The 24,797-nt window shown below is 34.5% G+C and overlaps 2 protein-coding genes and 2 non-coding genes across 4 annotated transcripts in view; 2 read left to right on the top strand and 2 right to left on the bottom strand.

Annotated features, from left to right (window-relative positions):
- The window catches only part of LOC120625586 (band 7 protein AGAP004871-like), a 174,511-nt gene that overhangs the window by 21,564 nt on the left and 128,150 nt on the right, over window positions 1–24,797 (top strand). The gene's annotated exons all lie outside the window — the stretch shown is intronic.
- The window catches only part of LOC120625587, a 46,778-nt gene that overhangs the window by 6,441 nt on the left and 15,540 nt on the right, over window positions 1–24,797 (bottom strand). The window contains exon 2 of the mRNA XM_039892651.1: window positions 196–266. Within this exon, the coding sequence (XP_039748585.1) occupies window positions 196–219 (24 nt within the window). The 5' untranslated portion in view covers window positions 220–266. The remainder of the gene's footprint in view (window positions 1–195; window positions 267–24,797) is intronic.
- On the top strand, window positions 18,296–18,367 carry Trnad-guc. Its single transcript has one exon. It is a non-coding gene; the product is annotated as a tRNA-Asp (tRNA).
- On the bottom strand, window positions 18,764–18,835 carry Trnad-guc. Its single transcript has one exon. It is a non-coding gene; the product is annotated as a tRNA-Asp (tRNA).

Raw genomic sequence — 24,797 nt, 5'->3', positions numbered from 1 at the left:
TAAACATTTCTCATGCAATGTACGCATCAAAAGTGCCATCTATGGGCCAACTTGAATAAAAATATTTTTGAATTTGACTTTGACAATCTTAACACACAGAAAATCATCTTAGGTACATATTTTGCATAATCCAAAATTATTTCCCGTTTCGTGCACAAAGTTTTAGTTCATAGAGAAAAATACTAGAAAACTCACCTGTAACCTCAACGAAGAACTCATAATGTGTTCCTTTTGTTTGACGCTACGTTATCACCCAAATTGGTATTCTGCAACAAAAAAACCTAAGTATAAATCACAGAGTTGTACAGCTTGTGATAAAGGTAAACAATTGGGAAGAAATTGCGTTGAAGACGTTGCGTTATTTTATGGTAGAAGTGTGTATTGCTTTTATATGCATAATTACTTAGTTATTACTGTATGAAATCCTATACAGATAGGTTGTTATTTCAAAACATTTTTTATTTTTTATTTAAACTCTTCATTTTTACACCACTACACAGTTAGGAAAATAAAGGACGAATAGAGAGAAACACGAGGACTGGAGTAGATTACAAAAGGCAGCCTTATCGCTTAAAAGCGATCTCTGCCGGGCTACCTCAGGATTAGGACAACAAAAGCGAGAACCAATACGTGGTGTAAAATTATTATAAACCTACAATCGAATAACTACACACGAATACATAGACAAAAATTACAAAAAAAAAATATATATATATATATATATATATATATATATTAAATAAATCTAAAAATAATAAAGTAATATATATTATGATAAGCTATATTAATGCATGGATGGAAAAAAAACCAGTCGTCTTATTGCGTAAGATAATAAGATTTAACATTTTTAAACATATCAAGCGATTTTGCCTGTCGTGTGTTCGTAGGGAGAGCATTCCACAATTCGATAGCTTGCACTGTGAAGGAAAGCTTATAAAAGTTCGTCTTGTGGTATGGCATGCTCAGTGTCAGAATACGACATGATCTTAAGTCAGATGCCGTTTCTAAAAATTTCAAAACGAATGGTTTTTACAATGAGAATTTATCTATGATTTATCTTTATTCAGATTTATTCACTATCTCACTCACAAACAGTTTAAAAAGCTATTTAGTTAAAAGGGCAACCAATGACTCAAATATATATTTTGTATATAAAATTAAACGCGTGACATTAAAAAAATCCTTAACATATCCAAATAGCGCACTTTCAACACCTCTCAAGTACGTTTTAGTATCTTAATAAAGAACAAAACGATCTGATCACTAGTAAATATTACACGTTATACGACGACATTGTGAAATGAGTGGGAAAGGTGAACCAGTAGGTAATCTCCGTCCATCACGATGTTTCACGTAAATAGAGCCTGATATTTCATTACAATAAATGCTATGCGTACAGATACTATCTCGTTCTGTTGTAATAGCTACACTTTCGCAACTTTTCCGCATCGCTTGTTGATAATTTAACTAATAACTAAGCAAGGGGCAGTCTTCGATATGCTTACATGATTGTCTCGTAATTTCATTCGCTCTTTAGTTACCTGTTTCTAACACCAATATCTTGAAACGATATCACGTCATTTTTGAATAACTTGATTTGTATGTATGGACATTCGAACACTACAATGTTTTGTTTTTTTTTTTAACTCCACTACAAGTCAGCCCTGGCGATAAGTGATGATGCAGTGACGGTGCTTGTTATTAAAAAAAAAAAATCAATATTCATTTATTTCAAGTAGGCCTAATATAAGCACTTTTGAAACGTCAAGTCTGTCTGTGTGTAGTGACTCTACCACCGGTTCGGAAGGCAGATTCTACTGAGAAGAAGCCGGCAAGAAACTCAGCAGTTGCTCTTTTCCAACATTAACAATTTACATTTTACATTTCAAAATTCATTTTTCTATCTTGTGAGAGATGAAAGCGGAGCCGGATGCTTCCAAGCAACCTTGTCATTAAGAAATTCATCAATTGTATAATATATAATAATATAATATACAACGACATTACACACATCGCCACATAGCCCCAAAGTAAGCGTAGCTTGTGTTATGGGTACTAAGATGACTGATGAATATTTCTATAAATATAATACACATAATTACTTATAATATACAGATAAACACCCAGACACTGAAAAACATTCATGTTCATCACACAAACATTTTCCAGTTGTGGGAATCGAACCCACAGCCTTGGACTAAGAAATCAGGATCGCTACCCGCTGCGTCGCTAATTGGCCGTCTAAATATAGCATTCATAGATATACCTGAACGTTAAGATGAGATAAAAAAAAAAACGGAGTAGTAAAAAAACCCCGTCTTAACTAAAACTGATTGGGTAAAGAAAATCGCATTAGTTACATCGACGTCGGTCCTTCGCATTTCTTCAGAGCTTTCGGTGTTTTATTAAACTGCTTTTTCAAATTTAGGATAATAATTTTGTCAGATCAAGCCCGTAAAGTGTTTAACCGATTTTTAAAATAACGAAAAAAACGCGTATGAGCCACATATAGTTCTTTATAAACTACCTGCAATGCCTTCGTTTGCGTTTCAAGAAATAATTAAAATCATAAATACTATATCCTGCTTTGAAACACCTGGTTAATTGATATAATTACTTTCGCGCCATTTATGTTCTGACTAAAATGCATGCTCCACATTCCCGTTATTAACGCGGCATCAAGGCGCAAATCTATGACGTGTACATGTTTTCCGCGTTTCTTTGTCATAGGCCAACATAAGCAGAACATAAGTCGAAATTAAACTCTGGAGTGAGCTTTTTTTCTCATAGTAATTATTAAATGACGGACCAAGCAGACCCACCTGATGGTTATCTTGATGGAAGCCTATAAACACGGCAACACGTCTCAGGGCATGCAAGGAACACTCCCTAAAAAGTGTTAATTTACCTTAGTCGTAGCTGTTAAGCCACATATGCCTGTAATTAAGAATTGTAAGAAAACATCCCAAATGTTTTTTAAAAACTCCAAGACATGCCCCGGCAGGATACATTGCGGCGCATGCGCAAACACAACCTGGTCCTACCGCCATCTAAGTTAAAAATCCACAGCACCGGCCCAAACCCCATGTGCACAAAAATTTACAACAAAATCCCGGAACATATAAAAGAAAAAGAGAGTTTAAACTGATTTACAAAATCCTTAAAACATTACTTGCTGGAGAAAGCTTATTATAAAATAAACGACTTCCTAAATGAGAATATTTAATATTGACAATAATAATTCCGCCTCCCAATCTGCTTATAGCGCCGTCACAGGGTTCCATTTCAAATGTTAACATTAGATTGACATTATTTTTTGAAAATATAATAATTATTTAATCTATATGACATTGTAATGGGCTTGTAATTGAATAAAAAAATGTTGGTAAATTACACCGGCAACCACACATATATACAAAAAGCTAATATTTTTAAAATAAAAATAATTTCAAAGCTAATTTCAAATTAAATTACAACATTCCAGACCCTTCAGACGTGAATATTACAGCTATTACAGTATTCACGTCTGAAGGGTCTGGAATGTTGTAATTTAATTTGAAATTAGCTTTGAAATTATTTTTATTTTAAAAATATTAGCTATTTTAGTAATAGTAGAGCTTTATGACAAAGCTCAGCGGAGAAGTAGGTACTTACCTTCCCTGTTTCTGATGCCAAGCATGTGCTTGGCAGCAGAAACAAGGAAGGTTAATATTTAGGGACTGGTTATATTAGTAAGGCACTTTTACTGAAAATAGCTAATATTTTTCAAATTAAAATAATTTTCAAAGCTAATTTCAAATTAAATTACAACATTCCAGTAATTAAAAGAATAAGCATTCTTTTACTTTGATTCGCTGACTTTCTTGATATTGCTGTTAAATTTTTGTACTAGTATGTTTTCCTTTAATAAGTTTTTTAATGATTAACAACTTAATGCTTGAGTAAATATATTACGAGTATTTCATCATTTCAAATTCTAAATTCAAATTCATTTATCTCAAGTAGGCGTAGTTTATAAGCACTGTTGAAACGTCAAGTCAGTCTGTTTGTAGTGACTCTTCCACCGGTTTTGAAGGCAGATTCTACCAAGATCATTTAAAGTAATCTAAATCTCTTATGTAGGGTCTAAGTTTAAAATAGCGAAATATGCAGTTGCAATAGAAGCAAAATCGTGATGTTGCACAAACAAGGTTTTGTCTGGCGACTCGACAAGCTAAAAGACAAGTCAAAATTGGTAACTGCTTCTCTAGCAAAATGGTAAAATGCTATACTTAAGTGCGAAAGGTAGGTCATTTGTGGGATTGAGTAAAAGCTTTTAAATTATAATTCTAAGGGTTATTTTGGAATACTATTGCATGAATTTAAAACATCTGTTAAACATATTTATTAAATCGTGGTTACATTTAATATTGATAATTTGTTTAACGACAAGGCATCTTGGAAGTATGCAACTATGCTCTCATCTCCCACAAGATAGTAAAATTCTGAAGCTTGTAAACTTCAGGTTTCCAAATTTCAGGTTTAATAACTCTAAAACACATCCTAAGAGTATCTATTTATAAGAATAAGTTGTTCGTAAAACTTCTATAGTGTCCGATACTAATAATGAAGTAAATGGTATTTTGTAAATTGAATGTGAAATCGATTTTTGCTGGTGTCTAACCGCGTATGATTGCGCATTTATTTTATAACCATGAGCTTCAATATAAATCAATTGTCCCATAAAAAAAAATTACAAATGGCTATTACAAAAGCCAAATAATCCACGTTAGCAGACGAACGTTAATGCTGACGGCCGATTGGCGCAGTGGGCAGCGACCCTGCTTTCACGGCCGTGGGTTTGATTCCAACAACTGGAAAATGTTAATTTAATTAATATTCATCAGTCATCTTAGTACCCATAGTAACCTTAACTAGGTTACTATGGGTACTAAGCTACCCATAGTAAGAATGGCAATATGTGTACCTACTGTCGTAAAATATTTATTTATATATATTATATATGTATATATATATATTTGTAAATTATAGTACAGTATTGCGAAAATTATACCTCCAAATCCATATTAAGTGGGAGCTACAAAGGTTAATTTTTTTGAGAAATTGTTCTATTTTTAATCATTTTTGGCCTATGTTTAAGCTAGAGGCTTCGGGCGCAGCGTTCCAGGGCTACTAGCAGATTACGTAAATCTTTTCAGTAGCGACATTAGTAGCAATGTAACTGCAAAAACCACTTGATATTATACAAAAGTGATGTTTGACACGAAGATTCCGGTATCGCCGCTTTGCGTTTATTTTACGGAGCAACGGAGGAATATTTCTAGATCATATTTTGCGTAGTGATATTTAAAGAGCCGGACAGTGTCACAAACAACATAGTCAAAAGATAGTTTAAAGAATATACTAACGAGCTTAATTAGGAAAGAACACATTCTCTTTGTAACGCTACACACTAGACACTACAATAAATCACAATGACTCGTCTTGTAGGTAATGGCTTAAGCAATCCTTTTTGCTGCCAATTCCTTTTATTTACAGCGCGTGTTGCCTGTTTGTCACACCGATTCACGACGTCGTGTTCCGAATACAAATATGGTACCTACATTTAGTGTCTTCTTTACCAAGAACCAAAGCATTAGTTACATTTCGTCAATGAGATTATGAGATCCGCTTCAAAAGTAAAGTTACATCATCTGTCAAATGAGGTTTTACTTTTGCTTTTAGTAAAAACTTTGGTATCTTCATATTTTTCATTCCACGACTTGGGTAGATTAATAATTTGAAGCGTTACTTTTAATAAATATAATATTACTAGCGTACCCAGCCCGCTTCGCCGGGCTAGATTTTGCTTTATTTTATTTAAACAATAAACTTACATCATTATATTTTTAATTCAAGTGTCATAATATATTAAATCATTTATTTCTCTGCGTATTCATTCTCTTTTATTCTCTTCTCGAGCGGGTGAAGATCTTTATCTACACCCATGTACACCCAACAATAGAATATCATCATAGTAAATAAAAGCTGTATTTGACAGTTTGACAGTTCAAAAATAGGAGTGCTCCAATCGTCACCAAACTTTACAGGATTAGTCGCCAGGTCAATCCGGAGATTCCCTGAAAGTTTCATTGAAATCGGTCCAGCCGTTTCGGAGCCTATACGGAACATACCCACACACTTTCTCTTCTATATATATAGAGATATATATAAATAACTCGTTTATGTTATATTTTAAATTTAAACTCTTGCCTTATGCTTAATATCATTAGAATTGTTGACCGTGATAAATATCAGATAACTTTAAAAGAAATACGAGATAAACCGAGCAAAGGGCACTGGTACTGTACATAAATGAATAAAACAGAATATTATGTGCCAACTATGCACCTTCATCAGCTTGGAATTTGTAATAATAAATCATAAGAACATTTACATCTCTACGATGCCTGTCAGAATATTCAACATGAGCGTTAATATGAAAACACAATCCACAATCCGATTCCATTTACAGCTGACATTAAACGATCTCAGAAATTTAAAGCATGATTCAACAATCAACATTGAACTATTAAACTGACCAAACTATAATTTAAATGCATTTTATTGCATGTAAAGATGTCAGGCTCAAACAATGTACATACTAATATCGTGTGCTACTTTACTCAAGTTCAGTGGAACGATGCGACGGGATGCACTATCCGATTTAACGTCCCACAACGTCTAATAATCAAAATAAGCAAGATAACGATTCGTTAAATGCACTATGTTCAAAAGCCTTTATGTAGTAGGCGATAACTGATAATCAATCAAGAATGAACTGAATACATCATAGTGACACTAACAAATTGGTTCAACCGAATTTAGAACCTCGTAATCAATTAATCATCTCATTTTAACATCAAATCTAAAAACAAATAGCTTATGTAGAGCAAGGCGGATATCTATACTTACTTAATAATTAAGCTCTTTTAAGATGCAAACATCCGGCACTGATGTCCTTTTAAGAGTAGAAAGAAAGACACGGTGATTGGTCATTATAGAATAAATTATTTCATTATTGGGTATCTAATGCACTGCACAAATGTTGGTACTAGCGGGAGTAAAAATTATGAGGAACGACGTTAGGTGTAAATCAAAATCTTTTCTTCTTTAGTAAGGCCTTAGTTTAACTACCAACTTTGCCGTATCTATTTTCATCGTTTCACAGATACGTATTTTTCCTGCAAGTCTGTTATTATGCATTAAAATAGAAACGACTTTATGTTAGAACATTAACGTACGTTTCAGGTTGTTAACAAATATGCCAATATTTTAAGAGAATACGAACTAAATCATTGGTATAGATATCTATACTAATATATAAATCTATAGAGATTTTTACGGTTGTTCCGTTAAAACTATTAAACTGCATCCATGTAGAGGATTGTACATTGACTTAATGGATAGGCTAACATTTTTATAAGTGTTAAATCTCCGAAGTGTATAGCGGGGGCGTTAATGATTAGAAAAAATCATAAAAAACTAAATTTTGAATTTTAACTCTTTTAGACATGAAATTTTGACCGAATTGAATTTTTGGGCTTTGTTACGAGCAAACAAGAATGTATTGAATGAAGTTTAAATCACAAAATCGGTTACGGTATCGGTAAATTCTCAAATGAGTTAACTTAAAGGTGGCTTAATAAACAATGACCGGTTAAATGAATGGGTGCTATGCATGACCGCAAGTATAAAAAATAAAGAGACCCCCTGATTGTAATCAATCAGTTGGTCTCTCTTCATAAAATATTATGAATTACGAATTTCTGTTGTAATTTTTTGCAGATATTTTACAAAAACATTGTTTTTGGGAAACATCTATAGGCGAGGGTAAACCTGACGCTATATGACGGAATTTATATGTACGATACGAAGTTGAGTTGTCCCAATTTCATTTTAATTTGTATTTAATAAAAATGTAATTAAAAGTCATTGTTTTATGGCACAAATTGTTATGCTTTATCTTTTCAGTACGCTATATCCTAATCTGTTTTTTTTTTCATATAACTTATATAAAAGATGGCAGATGGCCAGGCGCCCCGTGACGACTCAGACATTTTTTTAATTGCAGATAATATGTCATTTCACACGAGTCACGAGGTATCTTAGCCCAAGCGAGGGGTAAAAAATATATATAATATTAAACAAAATAAAAAACACGGAATTATAACCATTTAACGTATCCACAAATCGGAGCAAACTCAGGTTGAGTTTGCTGTATTGGTGACAACACAAACCGCTCCGTAGGTTAGTCACCCACCTTATATCAAATCAATAATCAATAATCAAAAATATTTCATTCAGTTCACACAGTTGATAATACATAGAAATTGGTTAAAATCCTAGTAAGTTACGATTATAACTACTAGCATTTGTGGCAGGCGGCCCCGCAAAATTTGTTATGTTACGTATTGCCGATTGAATATGTGTAGTGTTTAACCTCAACGTTCTTAAGCGCCTCTCAATTTTTGACTTTGTTTAAACGAATTGGAATGTGAGTAAGCTGAATCCGATTGATATTAACAGTCACACCCACCCAATTAATGCATATTATTACTCAATTACCTACTGGACTATTATGCATGCCCTTTCTTGTATCTAGTACACGTAAACATTATAGTTACCAATACAAAGTTGCAATATCTCAGAGAAGTATTCGAATCGTTATGTGAGATTACCTATGAATAAATAAATATGATGGAAATTTAAATTATTACATTAGAATGTGCCCCCGTTCAGTTGAACTGTCCTTCTATTATAATTATAGCAACTAGCAGGCTACACATACTGCCATCGTGTGGTCACAGCAGAGCATGTACAGTACCTACAGTAATGTTGTCACATTGTTTGGCGGCCGAATGGCGCAGTGGGCAGCGACCCTGCTTTCTGAGTCCATGGCCGTGGGTTCGATTCCCACAACTGGAAGATGTTTGTGTGCTGAACATGAATGTTTTTCAGTGTCTCTGGGTTTTCATCTGTATATTAAAAAGTATTTATGTATATTATTCATAAAAATATTCAACTGTCATATTAGTACCTTTAACACAAGCTACGCTTACTTGATGGCAATGTGTGTATTGTCGTAGAATATTTTAAAAAAAAAATGTTGTCACCACCTCCTCTTCCCTCGGGTGTCACGGTACGGGTACGAGGCGATTAAAAGAATATAACGGAGAACTGACATCAGCGTCCTTTGTGATACATGTACTGCGATCACCAACCCGTTTGCCCAGCGTGGTGATATAAGGAGTAGTCCTGCAGTGGACTTTCATAGGCTATTGATGATGATGATAAAGAATTATCACATTAAATCAATTATTTTATGATGAATTTAAAAGATCTTTAATTTACCGATACCTAAGTAAGCGTTAATAGTGTCTGAAGACCAAAGTCTTCGAACAGTGCGTGTTGGATAGAAACAGGCGTTACTTTGCGGAAATTCGTTATATATTAGGAAAATTAAGCTTAATTTGTTATAGTGCGCGAAAAGCAGGAGAATCTGTATACGGACTATACCGAATTATAAATCACACCGTACAGATTCTCCTGCTTTTCGCGGACTATAGCAAATTAAGCTTAATTTTCCTAATATAACACTGCGTGTGCGTGCCAGTGATGACTTACGGATCCGAAACGTGATCGCTTACTATGAGCCTAATAAGAATTCTCAGAATCACTCAGCGGGCGATGGAGAGAGCAATGTATAAAGTATCCCTACGTTATCAAATCAGGAATGAGGAGATCTGTAGAAGAGCCAGAGTTACCGAAATAGATCAGAGAGTCGCAAAGCTGAAGTGGAAACGGGCGGCGCATATAGATCGGAGAATCGATGGACGTTGGGGTTCCAAGGTGCTGGAATGGTTGTCCCGCATAGGTAAATCAAGCGTTGGTCGGCCCCCAACAAGGTGGACAGATGACATAAAACGAGTCGCTGGGAGTCGCTGGGAGCCGCGGAAACAAGCGGCCCAGGATCGTGGATTTTGGAACTCCCTACAAGACCTATGACAATCGGTTGATGATGATGAGGTTAAGAGTAATTTTTGGACAAACATTTTCCTAGATATACAAGGAAGTATCGTACACCGCCCAAGATGTGCCCTTTCTCTGATTATAACTGGTTCCACTCGTATTATGTCATAACAATGTCAATTAAAGTGTTACGAAACGTAGACTCTTCGAACTGTCGATAACTTAAAGATTATTGTTACTTTTATAACTTCCTTTTCTTAATTTTCAGGTGTACATCTTATTTGCACTTGATGATGAGAATATTTAACCCGTAATCCTAACGGATTCTACGGGACATCTTATTGGAACGCTTAATACTTGGCACTTCTTTGTTTAATGGATTGTAACACATGATTAAGAATATACAGAAACTGTGTGCACGACTAATATTGTAGCATTAAGAACTACACTTTTCTCGAATAGGCGGTTTGTCACTTCATTTCATTTAGCAGTAATTATATTACCTCTAATGTTCTAAACGTTTATTGGAAATGGGGAAGATGGTAAAAGTTTGTGAGCTAGCAACATTCCGCGGGTGTGAAGTGAGACGAGTGCGGGGCGTTTTCACTTTGTGGACTCAATTCACTGCATGTTATAATGTCTGAATGAGGGCTATGTATGTTCTTAATTCTGTAGATGGTAACTAGTTTCGGCCGTAATCACCCACAGGAACAGACCTTTCAGGAGTAATTTAATTACTTTCATATTATAAATTTTTAAATAGCCCCGCCGTAGTACGTACCCGGGATATCCCAATTATAAGACCGAGGCCGTTAAAGTTTATAAAATACGTTAATTATTTTTTATTATAAAGTAATTTAGACACGACCTTAGACGCAGGAGGTATACAAAAAATTATCTTCATAATTCTTTTTTCGAAATGAAATAATATTTTTTTAATATCTGCATGCGAAATCTGTCTTATAAATTCATTATAATTCGAAAACATCTATTTATTTATTTCATTTAAGCAATTTAATAACTTTACTATGATTTATTAAAAACTTTAATGAAACTTATATTTTTATTGAATCTTTTAGCTTTTACATAAACTTTCATTTCAATCATGACCCAATATATATAAACCCAATCATCTGTGTAATAATAACTATTCAAAATAACATTACGATTTTTATGTTCACAGACATTTAGGCACATACGAAAGCGTATTGTCGGTATGATCTATTGAACAATTCTATGGATGCCTGAGTCGATACCTGTATACGTTTATAGGTACGAAGACTTCTGTTTCATTGACAAGTTGTCGCTTACCGGGCTCTTGAAGGCTACCTACGCAATTATGCTAAATCGTGGTCATGCCATCATTAGGAAAATTATTTATGATGCCCTCACTGGCATCCGTTATTAACATATATTACAGCTAAACAAAACATTAACAAAACATACTATTTACGTTATTTGTATACAAAATATAGGCTCTTAGGGTCTGTTGAGATTGGGTACCTTTTTGCCTGTTAATAACTAAAGCTGGGTTTCTTTTTAACCAACAGCTTAACAAGGTAGACAACACCAATTTTCTAAGACTGAATTGGCCATACTTTTAATTTGAGGTCCTGGTGTCTTTAAACATGCTCACCGGTAGACCAACATTTTGCATCCACAGTGATGTATCATTACCGGCCACAATTAAATTATAATGATAAATAAATAAATAATAAATAAACATACTACAACAATACACACATCGCCATCTAGCCCTAAAGTAAACGTAGCTTGTGTTATGGGTACTGAGATGACTGATGAATATTTTTATGAATAATATAAATAAATATAAACATAGAAATACCCAGACACTGAAAAACATTCAAGTTCATCACACAAAGATTTCCCAGTTGTGGGAATCGAACACAGGGTCGCTCCCTGCTGCGCCATTCGGCCGTCGATAAGGGGTTAGACCATAGTCCACCTATTTAGCGAAGTGCAGGTTGGTACACTTCACACGCATTTCGAGAACATTATGGAAAACTCTCAAACAAATTTATTAAGGGTGTTTCTTTCCCCATTAAAGCGAATGATATTTAATTGCTCAAAACGCAAACTCGATCCCCCGAAAGGAAAGCATAAGTACTAGCCACTAGGCTATCCCCGCTTCCAGCTGCACTTCTATAGGTATTTCATAATAAACTCGGTGTCGTTCATGATCAGCTAATGACATCATTCATGGAACAAGGTTAGCGATTCGATGCGATGTCTTGGCTGTGCAGCATGGTAATGACATAACTCAAACTTGATTTATGAAACCTGCGGAGAAGGATCGTACAGCTACAATGTAAATCAATAAGGTATCCATACTTTACTTCTAACATTTTATATATGAAAGTTTGTCTGTTTATTTATTCGTTTTTTACCTGTATTCATCGATCACCTGAATACGGACATAACATACTATTTGTGAGAAATGGCAAACATTCCAGCCGGCTTTCAAAAATAGACTTTGTTAACTATTGAAGGCTTCTGCTAAATAGATCTTTGAAACTATTCATGCATCCTGAAAACGAAAATGTGGTACTACTCAGCCCAAGAAAACAAGAAGATGTAGCAGGCTAACCTTTCAGGGGTGCAGGTGACATCAGCGTCCTTTGTGATACATGTACTGCGATCACCAACCCGTTTGCCCAGCGTGGTGATATAAGGAGTAGTCCTGCAGTGGACTTTCATAGGCTATTGATGATGATGATAAAGAATTATCACATTAAATCAATTATTTTATGATGAATTTAAAAGATCTTTAATTTACCGATACCTAAGTAAGCGTTAATAGTGTCTGAAGACCAAAGTCTTCGAACAGTGCGTGTTGGATAGAAACAGGCGTTACTTTGCGGAAATTCGTTATATATTAGGAAAATTAAGCTTAATTTGTTATAGTGCGCGAAAAGCAGGAGAATCTGTATACGGACTATACCGAATTATAAATCACACCGTACAGATTCTCCTGCTTTTCGCGGACTATAGCAAATTAAGCTTAATTTTCCTAATATAACACTGCGTGTGCGTGCCAGTGATGACTTACGGATCCGAAACGTGATCGCTTACTATGAGCCTAATAAGAATTCTCAGAATCACTCAGCGGGCGATGGAGAGAGCAATGTATAAAGTATCCCTACGTTATCAAATCAGGAATGAGGAGATCTGTAGAAGAGCCAGAGTTACCGAAATAGATCAGAGAGTCGCAAAGCTGAAGTGGAAACGGGCGGCGCATATAGATCGGAGAATCGATGGACGTTGGGGTTCCAAGGTGCTGGAATGGTTGTCCCGCATAGGTAAATCAAGCGTTGGTCGGCCCCCAACAAGGTGGACAGATGACATAAAACGAGTCGCTGGGAGTCGCTGGGAGCCGCGGAAACAAGCGGCCCAGGATCGTGGATTTTGGAACTCCCTACAAGACCTATGACAATCGGTTGATGATGATGAGGTTAAGAGTAATTTTTGGACAAACATTTTCCTAGATATACAAGGAAGTATCGTACACCGCCCAAGATGTGCCCTTTCTCTGATTATAACTGGTTCCACTCGTATTATGTCATAACAATGTCAATTAAAGTGTTACGAAACGTAGACTCTTCGAACTGTCGATAACTTAAAGATTATTGTTACTTTTATAACTTCCTTTTCTTAATTTTCAGGTGTACATCTTATTTGCACTTGATGATGAGAATATTTAACCCGTAATCCTAACGGATTCTACGGGACATCTTATTGGAACGCTTAATACTTGGCACTTCTTTGTTTAATGGATTGTAACACATGATTAAGAATATACAGAAACTGTGTGCACGACTAATATTGTAGCATTAAGAACTACACTTTTCTCGAATAGGCGGTTTGTCACTTCATTTCATTTAGCAGTAATTATATTACCTCTAATGTTCTAAACGTTTATTGGAAATGGGGAAGATGGTAAAAGTTTGTGAGCTAGCAACATTCCGCGGGTGTGAAGTGAGACGAGTGCGGGGCGTTTTCACTTTGTGGACTCAATTCACTGCATGTTATAATGTCTGAATGAGGGCTATGTATGTTCTTAATTCTGTAGATGGTAACTAGTTTCGGCCGTAATCACCCACAGGAACAGACCTTTCAGGAGTAATTTAATTACTTTCATATTATAAATTTTTAAATAGCCCCGCCGTAGTACGTACCCGGGATATCCCAATTATAAGACCGAGGCCGTTAAAGTTTATAAAATACGTTAATTATTTTTTATTATAAAGTAATTTAGACACGACCTTAGACGCAGGAGGTATACAAAAAATTATCTTCATAATTCTTTTTTCGAAATGAAATAATATTTTTTTAATATCTGCATGCGAAATCTGTCTTATAAATTCATTATAATTCGAAAACATCTATTTATTTATTTCATTTAAGCAATTTAATAACTTTACTATGATTTATTAAAAACTTTAATGAAACTTATATTTTTATTGAATCTTTTAGCTTTTACATAAACTTTCATTTCAATCATGACCCAATATATATAAACCCAATCATCTGTGTAATAATAACTATTCAAAATAACATTACGATTTTTATGTTCACAGACATTTAGGCACATACGAAAGCGTATTGTCGGTATGATCTATTGAACAATTCTATGGATGCCTGAGTCGATACCTGTATACGTTTATAGGTACGAAGACTTCTGTTTCATTGACAAGTTGTCGCTTACCGGGCTCTTGAAGGCTACCTACGCAATTATGCTAAATCGTGGTCATGCCATCATTAGGAAAATTATTTATGATGCCCTCACTGGCATCCGTTATTAACATATATTACAGCTAAACAAAACATTAACAAAACATACTATTTACGTTATTTGTATACAAAATATAGGCTCTTAGGGTCTGTTGAGATTGGGTACCTTTTTGCCTGTTAATAACTAAAGCTGGGTTTCTTTTTAACCAACAGCTTAACAAGGTAGACAACACCAATTTTCTAAGACTGAATTGGCCATACTTTTAATTTGAGGTCCTGGTGTCTTTAAACATGCTCACCGGTAGACCAACATTTTGCATCCACAGTGATGTATCATTACCGGCCACAATTAAATTATAATGATAAATAAATAAATAATAAATAAACATACTACAACAATACACACATCGCCATCTAGCCCTAAAGTAAACGTAGCTTGTGTTATGGGTACTGAGATGACTGATGAATATTTTTATGAATAATATAAATAAATATAAACATAGAAATACCCAGACACTGAAAAACATTCAAGTTCATCACACAAAGATTTCCCAGTTGTGGGAATCGAACACAGGGTCGCTCCCTGCTGCGCCATTCGGCCGTCGATAAGGGGTTAGACCATAGTCCACCTATTTAGCGAAGTGCAGGTTGGTACACTTCACACGCATTTCGAGAACATTATGGAAAACTCTCAAACAAATTTATTAAGGGTGTTTCTTTCCCCATTAAAGCGAATGATATTTAATTGCTCAAAACGCAAACTCGATCCCCCGAAAGGAAAGCATAAGTACTAGCCACTAGGCTATCCCCGCTTCCAGCTGCACTTCTATAGGTATTTCATAATAAACTCGGTGTCGTTCATGATCAGCTAATGACATCATTCATGGAACAAGGTTAGCGATTCGATGCGATGTCTTGGCTGTGCAGCATGGTAATGACATAACTCAAACTTGATTTATGAAACCTGCGGAGAAGGATCGTACAGCTACAATGTAAATCAATAAGGTATCCATACTTTACTTCTAACATTTTATATATGAAAGTTTGTCTGTTTATTTATTCGTTTTTTACCTGTATTCATCGATCACCTGAATACGGACATAACATACTATTTGTGAGAAATGGCAAACATTCCAGCCGGCTTTCAAAAATAGACTTTGTTAACTATTGAAGGCTTCTGCTAAATAGATCTTTGAAACTATTCATGCATCCTGAAAACGAAAATGTGGTACTACTCAGCCCAAGAAAACAAGAAGATGTAGCAGGCTAACCTTTCAGGGGTGCAGTTAGTTATATTAAACCCTGGGTAGGTTTAATATAACTGCACACAACTGTTTTCTACCCAACATAGTACTGGATGCTTAGTCGCTAGGCGGCACGTCTTTATCGGCAGGTTGGTAACCAACCAGTGTTAAAGCCTAAATTCTTAAATTGCCCCAGCACCCGGGTCGTCCGTTCAAAACCACAGCGTTCACCGCTACGCCAAGGAGCTCGTCAAAAAGTAATGCTAAAATACAACATCATAATATCACATTTTAGATTATGTACGGCAAACTATTATAGCAAAGTGGCTTACCTCTTAAATCACTACGTTTAATAAAATTAACCTGTCGTATATTAATGAATTTATGATAGGTGTATAAACGGAGTATAATATTAGTGGCATTGCAAAGAAACGGCTTAAAAAGTAAATGCCCGATATTAATATTTAATAAAGCCTTTAATCGATGATAATGTAAAGATCTTATCTGTTGTACAGCAGGTTGATTTACCGGATAAATGCTGTCATTTTTTGTCTCACTTTAAACAAAAGAGGAATTTTATGCATACAAACAAAATACCTCTACGATAAGTAAGCAAGTCCAAGATTTCTGCATCGTCTTGCGTGATCCTTTCATTTTATATAAAGGAAGCTCTGGTAACATATACATTTTTATAAAAAGTTTTAAATATACGTAACAACGATTCAATCACTGTCAGGAAAAATTTTGATATTCATGAACAAAATTGTATTATTGCAGTAAACTTCCCTCGTGGCAGCAAATGTGAACCCTAAATCTTTATATTAAATTATTTAAAGGTCTAACGCCATTTCAAAACTAAATAAATCTTATTTGTAGGTACAGTTTAAATACATAAAACTATACTTATCTTTTTTACCGCAGTGGCATGATAAATTGAAAGTCGTTTACCGTACAAAGAATTTACATTTTTTTATCTCTATGAATTGTTTAATTAATCGTTTGAAATAGGACTCAAGTAACGCTACTACCCTAATGTACCTACTTGGAAAATTATACCATAGGTACAAAATGAATGTCGTAAATATTTTTAATCCTTGTACACTAACTTGTAACTCAGTAAAATGTAAAAAGGTAATGTTTTATATGGTAAAAATAAATAATCCTATAAGGTCGTGTTAGCACTGCTGTCTGCTTATGATTCTAACACCCATATTTGATCAGTAGTTTATACACCATTGCCATATTTCGACCACCATATTGTACGATGCCTTTTCAGATAAACGAAACGTAAGGAGAGTTTGAGGACTCCCTCGTTCTTCGCGTCGTTTCTAATACTAAAATTCTGCTAAACATAAAAAAGTCAGTGCTGCTGTTAGCTCCTTCAATCCCAATTATTGTTTCCAGTCAATAATCTTTAAAGTCTTAAAGATGATTACCACTAATTGAAAAAACCAACTGTCAACCGAAAATTTATAAAACGTGGTGGGACTTTAAAATAATCTCCTGTGAAGAGGCCTGTGGCCAGCTGTGGTTACCAGGTAAAAATGATGAAGATGATGAATTTGAGCTCTTTAAATAATAATATTATCCATACTATTGGCATAATACTATACAAATCAATTCAATGCCAGGAGAGTTCGAGGACGCTCCTATTTTTCATGGTACTTAACGTACCATCTTCATTTAAAAAAAAAAAGTTGTATGTAACTTTAACATAGTTGTAAGCTGCAGTAGTACGTCATTAATATCCAGTCATCGGAGCTCTGTATATTATTACTAGAAACTATTATGAGGTGTGGAACTGAATTCCATTTAAGAGAAGGGATTTGTTTACATATTATGCAGTTGTAAATTGTTTTCTATCAGATGTATGTACGTTCTGTGTTTTAACCGTTTGCGCTTATGTCACGGACTGTACCTAGTATACATAATCACGCATCATTATGTTAGATTAAAACGTATAATTAGAACTTGTTTTTACATCTAACGAGCCATTGTTTTACGCAAATCTATTATAAGGTAATTGATATCGGCATAAAAACACGGAAGCCTATACAAATCGGCATCCTTTTAAAACAAAGTATTAAAAAAAATATGGCATTTCATTATAAAAATACATAATTTTTTTACCATACAAAAATAGTATGGTATGTGCATTAAGCACAAGTTTTTGTGAGTAGCATTTTATTTCGTTGAATTTCTTTGCCTTCCTGAAGTCAGATTATAACGTTTACGAATTTTAGTGTCTTGCTAAAGAAAGAATAGTAATTTCGTCATTGCAATCACAATCCTCGGTAGTATAGTGGTAAGTATCCCCGCCTGTCACGCGGGAGACCGGGGTTCGATTCCCCGCCGTGGAGATTTCTTTTGCTCTTTTCATTTCATCTTCTTACTTTTTAGTTTATAAATGCCCAGCATATTTTAAATTTTTAAACTACTGTAATTGACAATTTAAAAAAAAAAGAAAAGCTGATCGTTGTGATCAATACAATATCTGTATTATATCTAAAAATCGTCTTCCGCATTATTTTCAGATACTTACTGACCAAATGGTAGGTACTTTTGGAAAGCAAGTGCTAGTTACTTTAAATACCGGTGGTGTGTGTGAGCACTGAGCCCCTACGGTTTCTCCAGGGGCCCTTAAACAGATTTCGATTTCTTTCGATGGGCTTTTTTTTTAAATATTCAATTAACATAGTTAAAAAATTTAAAAATGCTGGTAAATATGAATAAAAAAATATAAAGCAAAAAGAAATCTCCACGGCGGGGAATCGAACCCCGGTCTCCCGCGTGACAGGCGGGGATACTTACCACTATACTACCGAGGATTATGGGTGCATCGACGAAATTACAAATGTATCTTTAGGAAGACACTAAAATTCGTAAACGTTATAATCTGACTTTAGGAAGGCAAAGGAATTCAAAGAAATAAAATGCTACTCACAAAAACTTGTGCTTAAACAAATGTATATACAATTTTTTTCTCATTCTATTATTGTTTATGTGACAAGTAGTGACTTGATTTCAGATTGAGTTATAGCAAAGTGTGTATTTAGCCGAAATTTAGTAATTAAACTTACGAAAATATATTTCTTCTCCAGCGGAAGTTGCATTGCAATTTAAGCTATTTTTAGCTTAATATGTAATGCTGCTAAATAAATTTATACTCCACCGTGTAGTGATAATAATAGATTGGGTGCTGATAACATTTTGTCGTGTAACGTTTATTTTATTATCTGTTACGCAACATCGGCATCGGTCGACCATGACCTCGGCTCTCGCTGAGGCGTACAACCGGCTGTATTCATTTACATCTTCACTACACGCATTTAAATGGTGTGCTTAAATTGTTTTTATTACGTCTATGGACGTTTAATTATGGGTTCTTTTTTTTAGATTGATCCATTTGTGGACCACCGAGGTCCCAGTGATCCAACAAGGCTGTCTGTCCATCTGTTTATCTCCCTGTGTTTCTTTATAGTAATCGATTTTCATTGGATCACTGAACTAAAAGTTTGGTTTATGTAATACTACATATTGCACGCGGCTCGGTCCGCGTTTGGTTCGGTTTTCCAACGGTAACCGATTATTTTCGGAGGAAGCTAGGTATCTACATATTAGCTAATTTCATCAAGGCAGTTCAGTGTTTGATCTAAACGTAAATAACAAACATAAAAGTAAACAAAGGTATGGCTATATAATACGGATTATTTATAGAGATAGGATCCAATGACGTACATGTTATAATAGTTTGGCGAAATCGCAAAATCCTATGATTTTTTAAAGTAGTAGTAGTTTTTGTTGTATGAAGATCTTATACTACACAGACCAAATAACGAGCACCCACTGAACAGCGCTGCAGCTTGCTGCAGCTCGTGCTGAGTTATTTGGTCTGTGTTGTTATAGTTTATTATTTAAGTTTATGCATATGTATTGGTAGTGCAAGCATAGCTAGCCTAGTGGGTAGCACATCGGCAGTTACGTGCGTTTTTTATTTAATTTGTTTATTTAATTAAGTCAAATAAATAAAAGGTGAAGGAAACCTGCATACCTAAGTGTTCTCCATAATTTTGTCAAGGGTTTGTGAAGTCTACCGATACGAACTTGCCCAGCCAGAAATGGCCAGAACCTTTGTTATTGAGAGGAGGCCCGTGCCCTGTAGTTGGCCGTTAATGGGTTGACGATGATTTTATAAGTTGCGTAATTATTGCAAGTTGATGGCAGATTAAGTGTTAAATTAATCACAAGACAAAGCAACGGCCCATTAAATCTTTCCGTGCAACTTCCGTGAACTTTTATTAAAATTCGGATGTCTTGGAATCAGGTCCACTCGATTACTTAACTTACACAACGATTCGGCAATGGAGGTCATAAGTTACGTGAGTACGTACCACGATTGTTTATTACCGAAAGTCGAAACACGACCGAGGGGCGCGTGCAATACCTAATTACAGCTTTCTGGCTCATCGCTCTTTACATGCCTTAAGGTGAATCCACCGTAGATTGCAAAATGTTAAACAAATTAAATGCTCGTTTAAGTGTTCCTTCTATCAAGAGTTCACTATCAATTTTTTAAGAATTTACTTATGCGTGAGAAATGTTTTTCGATCGCAGGAATTAATAAAAGTATTCATCCCATTATTGTATAAATGTGAAAGTGTGGAAGTTTGTTACTCAGTCACGCAAAAACATCTGAACGAATCTGGATGTAATTTGGCATGCAGGTAGCCTTTGACATGGAAAATAACATAGGTTAGCTTTTATCATGGAAAATAAGAGAGTTCCCGCAGATAAAACCTAATCCACGCGAACGAAGTCCCGGGTATCGGCTAGTATAAAATAAACGATAAAAAGCTTGCTTAAAATAGATTGAGCTTACTTAGTTTTAAGTTACACCGTTAGATAGATGTAAGAACTTGAATACCACGCTAGGTTTTCTTTTTTATAGAGACCAACTGCTGAGTTTCTTGCCGTCTTCTTCTCGGTAGAATCTGCCTTCCGAACCGGTGGTAGAATCACTACAAAAAGACAGACTTGACGTTTCAAAAGTGCTTATATTAGGCCTACTTGAAATAAATGAATTTTGAATTTGAATTTTGAATTTGAATTTATAGAGTAATAATTGATGGACAATACAGATGCCCCACCTGATTGATGGTAAATTAAAACATTGCTTTTAAACAGAGAAAAACTTCGCAGAGTAGGTATGCAAGGGGCACGACCTGCAAAGTGCCACCATCAATCTGAGACGTAAGTGTTTAACCTCATGTGCCTGTAATTACACCGGCAATCATGCTCTGCAGAGCACACAGTAATACTGCTTGGAGACAGAAATGATCTCTTTCACCCAAAGTTTTTGGTAATACTTCTAACGTATTGTGTTCTTTTAATCTTTGTCTTAGAAAAGAGCGCGGGAATCTTCGAACCTTCATATTAACGAATAACATGAGCTTTAGACATCCTAACTTGAATTGAGAAGTTTGATCGATTATATATAATACTAGATGTACCCTGCCACGCTTCGCTGTGGCACATTGTGATTGAATGGTTGAAATGAGACACAAAATGAAGAATACATTTCATATCAGCAATTAATTTTTCCACTGTCTACTATGTGACTGATGCAAAAAATAGATAAAAACAATCCTTGATGCGTATTATATATCATGCTAAAATTTGAGCTCGATCGGTGCAGAACTTTTTGAGTTTTTGAAGCGTACACAAACCAACATAACATTTATATATATATAGATACTATACGGGCATGGACGCTGCAACCATCTTTTTCATAAGTGGGGTTGGAAACCATCTGCTACATGTTCCTGTGGCGAAGAATATCAGACGATGGAGCACATAATCCAGCGCTGCCCCATCTTTTCATACCAGAGATTTCACAGCGACACGACACATGGTTGGAGAATCTGGACATTGACTTGTAGCTTATTAATTTGTAGATAATATCAATAATTTAAACCGCTTGTTTGTAGAAAATGCTTTACGACTAAATATATAATTATATGAAAACTATTTCATAACTATATATATGTCTTGTCATCAATCTCTAAAAGTAAATCATAATACCTGGCTACGAGAGAAGACTAGATATTTCTCGTCGAAGGAGTCACAAACCGAGTTTCTTACTTATAGAGGTGTAGGGGTGTTTTGCCTTGATCATCATCGGTACTTTATTGCATCGTAGTTATCTTATCTTACATTTAATTATTTGCACAAAAATTTACCCATTTCAACAGACGTATTAAAATGCCCTTGTTATTTAGCTAAAACCTTCAATGCAGTTCGTGATAGACACCTTAAAACGTCTGTAACAAATCAGTTCCAATCACAAAAAAAAACAATACATTCCAATAGTTGATTGGCAGCTGTATAAGTTTATTAATATATGAGACCAAACTAATAAATCCTGTTGCGTATACATAAATAAAAGCGGTAATAGCCTAGTGGTTAAGGTTTTTCTTCCCTTTTGTTGGCACCGAGTTCGATCCCCGCCAAGCAACCATAACTTTTCGGAGTACGATGCAATTACCTTTAGATGCAATTTAACATCAGGCCTTTGAAAGCCAATCAAAAATAACAGAGGACACATTTTGTGTAGCATATCGGATAAAAACTGGTGGTCTACTTGTATTTTATCTAGAATATCGGATAAAAACTGTTACTGAAAAAACTACCTGTGATGAATAATAAGTTAGTTAAATGATGCATAAAAATAAAGATACCTTTGATACGAAAATTTAAACCTACGAAAAGTTTATTTTACTCCAAAGTTACGCAAGTCCATGTAAATTTTAATTTGTATGACAGCAAAAGCTTTTTGTATCTAAACATCGTTAAACATAATTTTCAAGAAGCACTGAGTATTTAAACTAGTTCTTCCTTACAACCACACGCTCAATTAAGGTTAAAATTATCACGACATCTACTCCACTGCAACAAGATTTAGATTTTAGATTTAATAACAGCGTTCAATGATTCAGTGTCCATACATTATAACGTTTTACGGTTACTTAATAACTTGTTAATGGATTTAACGCTTTTCTAGAGGTCAAAAGCTATGGAAAAGTGATTAGGGAATTTATCGTACGCTCAAAACACTGGTTTTATACTATATCACAGTTGTTTGTAAATTATTATCAGTAAATTGCGTGCGACCACAACTCATCCCAAACCTATCACGACACTCTTGAAAGTGAACAAGTGCTTACGAAATCTTTGAAATATACCTACTCGTATTATATAAAATGTTGCACGGATTTTACACTTTTATGGTATACTGGATAGTCATAAATCTTCCATAGAAAGTGCAGCATGGTTATCTGGTGGGAACAATGGAACATGATTGTGACACTTTGATATTTTATCACCAACGTGCATTTAAACTTTTATATAAATAAAAACCTGTAACATACATGACACACGGTACATGAAATTTTTGTTTGTTTATTATGTTTGGTTCAATTGCTGAACCGATCTTGAAGCTCTCCTATTCCGGAGACGGAGAAACGATGTATATCCCGGAAAAAACCGAACTCTGCGGGATCCAAAAAAATTAAACAATTGCCGGCGAAGTCGTGAAATAGTAGCTAGTTGAAAATTAAATATTCAAAATAGATAGTTATTACGGTTTTGGCAATAGTTCTTTTAAAACAAGCTCAGTTACTCTCTCTTTATTAAAGTAAATTAATATTTTCGAAGTTATTTCAATCCCATAACATCAATGTTACAATGTGTAATGATAGTATAAAAGAAAGAAATATTATATTATTAGTGCGAAATTTAACATATTATACTGAGCTTGTATCGTATTGTATATATATTGCTATAAAACTAAATAAATCAAGTTTATCTTCTGAATACAATATCGATATATTACATTAAACGTTGTATTGCAGTAATAAAACTCAAAAAGAAATATTTTAAACTCACCAATTTTAAAAAGTAGAGTCATTTAGATTTTTTAAATTTTCTACATAAAGAACTATCATTATTTATATTTTATTTTTATAATGGAAATCTATGTACGTATACATAAAATATGGTTTATCAATAAAGTAATTACATGAATATTTGTTTGAATTTAATAAAAAATGGGTAAAAGTAACCACTCACGTAAAGTTACTTTAGTAAAAGTGCCGTTGTTTCAATTTTTTATTACCACTAATCATACAGGCCGCTCTAAAGATTATTTTCCTATCACTATTAAATTAAGTAATCACATTTTTTTTTATTTCATTACCAAATTAGTCTGAGTTCAATTACCACAAAACAAAATTGTTGTTGATCTTCAAACATTTTCGCTTTGAGCAATTTTGCGTGTCGTCTTCCAATTAGCATATAATGGGTACTCGGGGTTTACACAATGTAAGAATCAGAACACATCGTTACATGGTTTAGTAATCTTTTATTATCCACTTGTTAGTGTTGATGCAGTCGAAAAAACGTGGCAGTCAGTTTTTGAGAATAAAAATTTAATTCAAGGGTAAATTATCAACTTTGAATCCATAGACAAGTTAAGTCATTAGTAGGTTATTAAAGTTTTTTTTAAATCCGGTATTTTATCTGCAGGATGCAAGCTAGGGCTTTTGTTTATTTCCTATTAAATCAGATATTACTATAGATATAGATACAATTATATATTAAATATAAAAAGGTGGAGCGTACCACTAACTTTTCTAAGTTACGTGCATTTTATATAATTAAAATATCACTTGATTAAACGGTGAAGGAAAACATCGTGAGAAAACCAGCATGCCTCAGAGTTCTCCGTAATTT

The sequence above is a fragment of the Pararge aegeria genome, chromosome 8 (genome assembly GCF_905163445.1).
Source record: "Pararge aegeria chromosome 8, ilParAegt1.1, whole genome shotgun sequence".
Classification (NCBI taxonomy): Eukaryota; Metazoa; Arthropoda; class Insecta; order Lepidoptera; family Nymphalidae; genus Pararge; species Pararge aegeria.
This window is presented reverse-complemented; position numbering and strand designations above follow the sequence as displayed.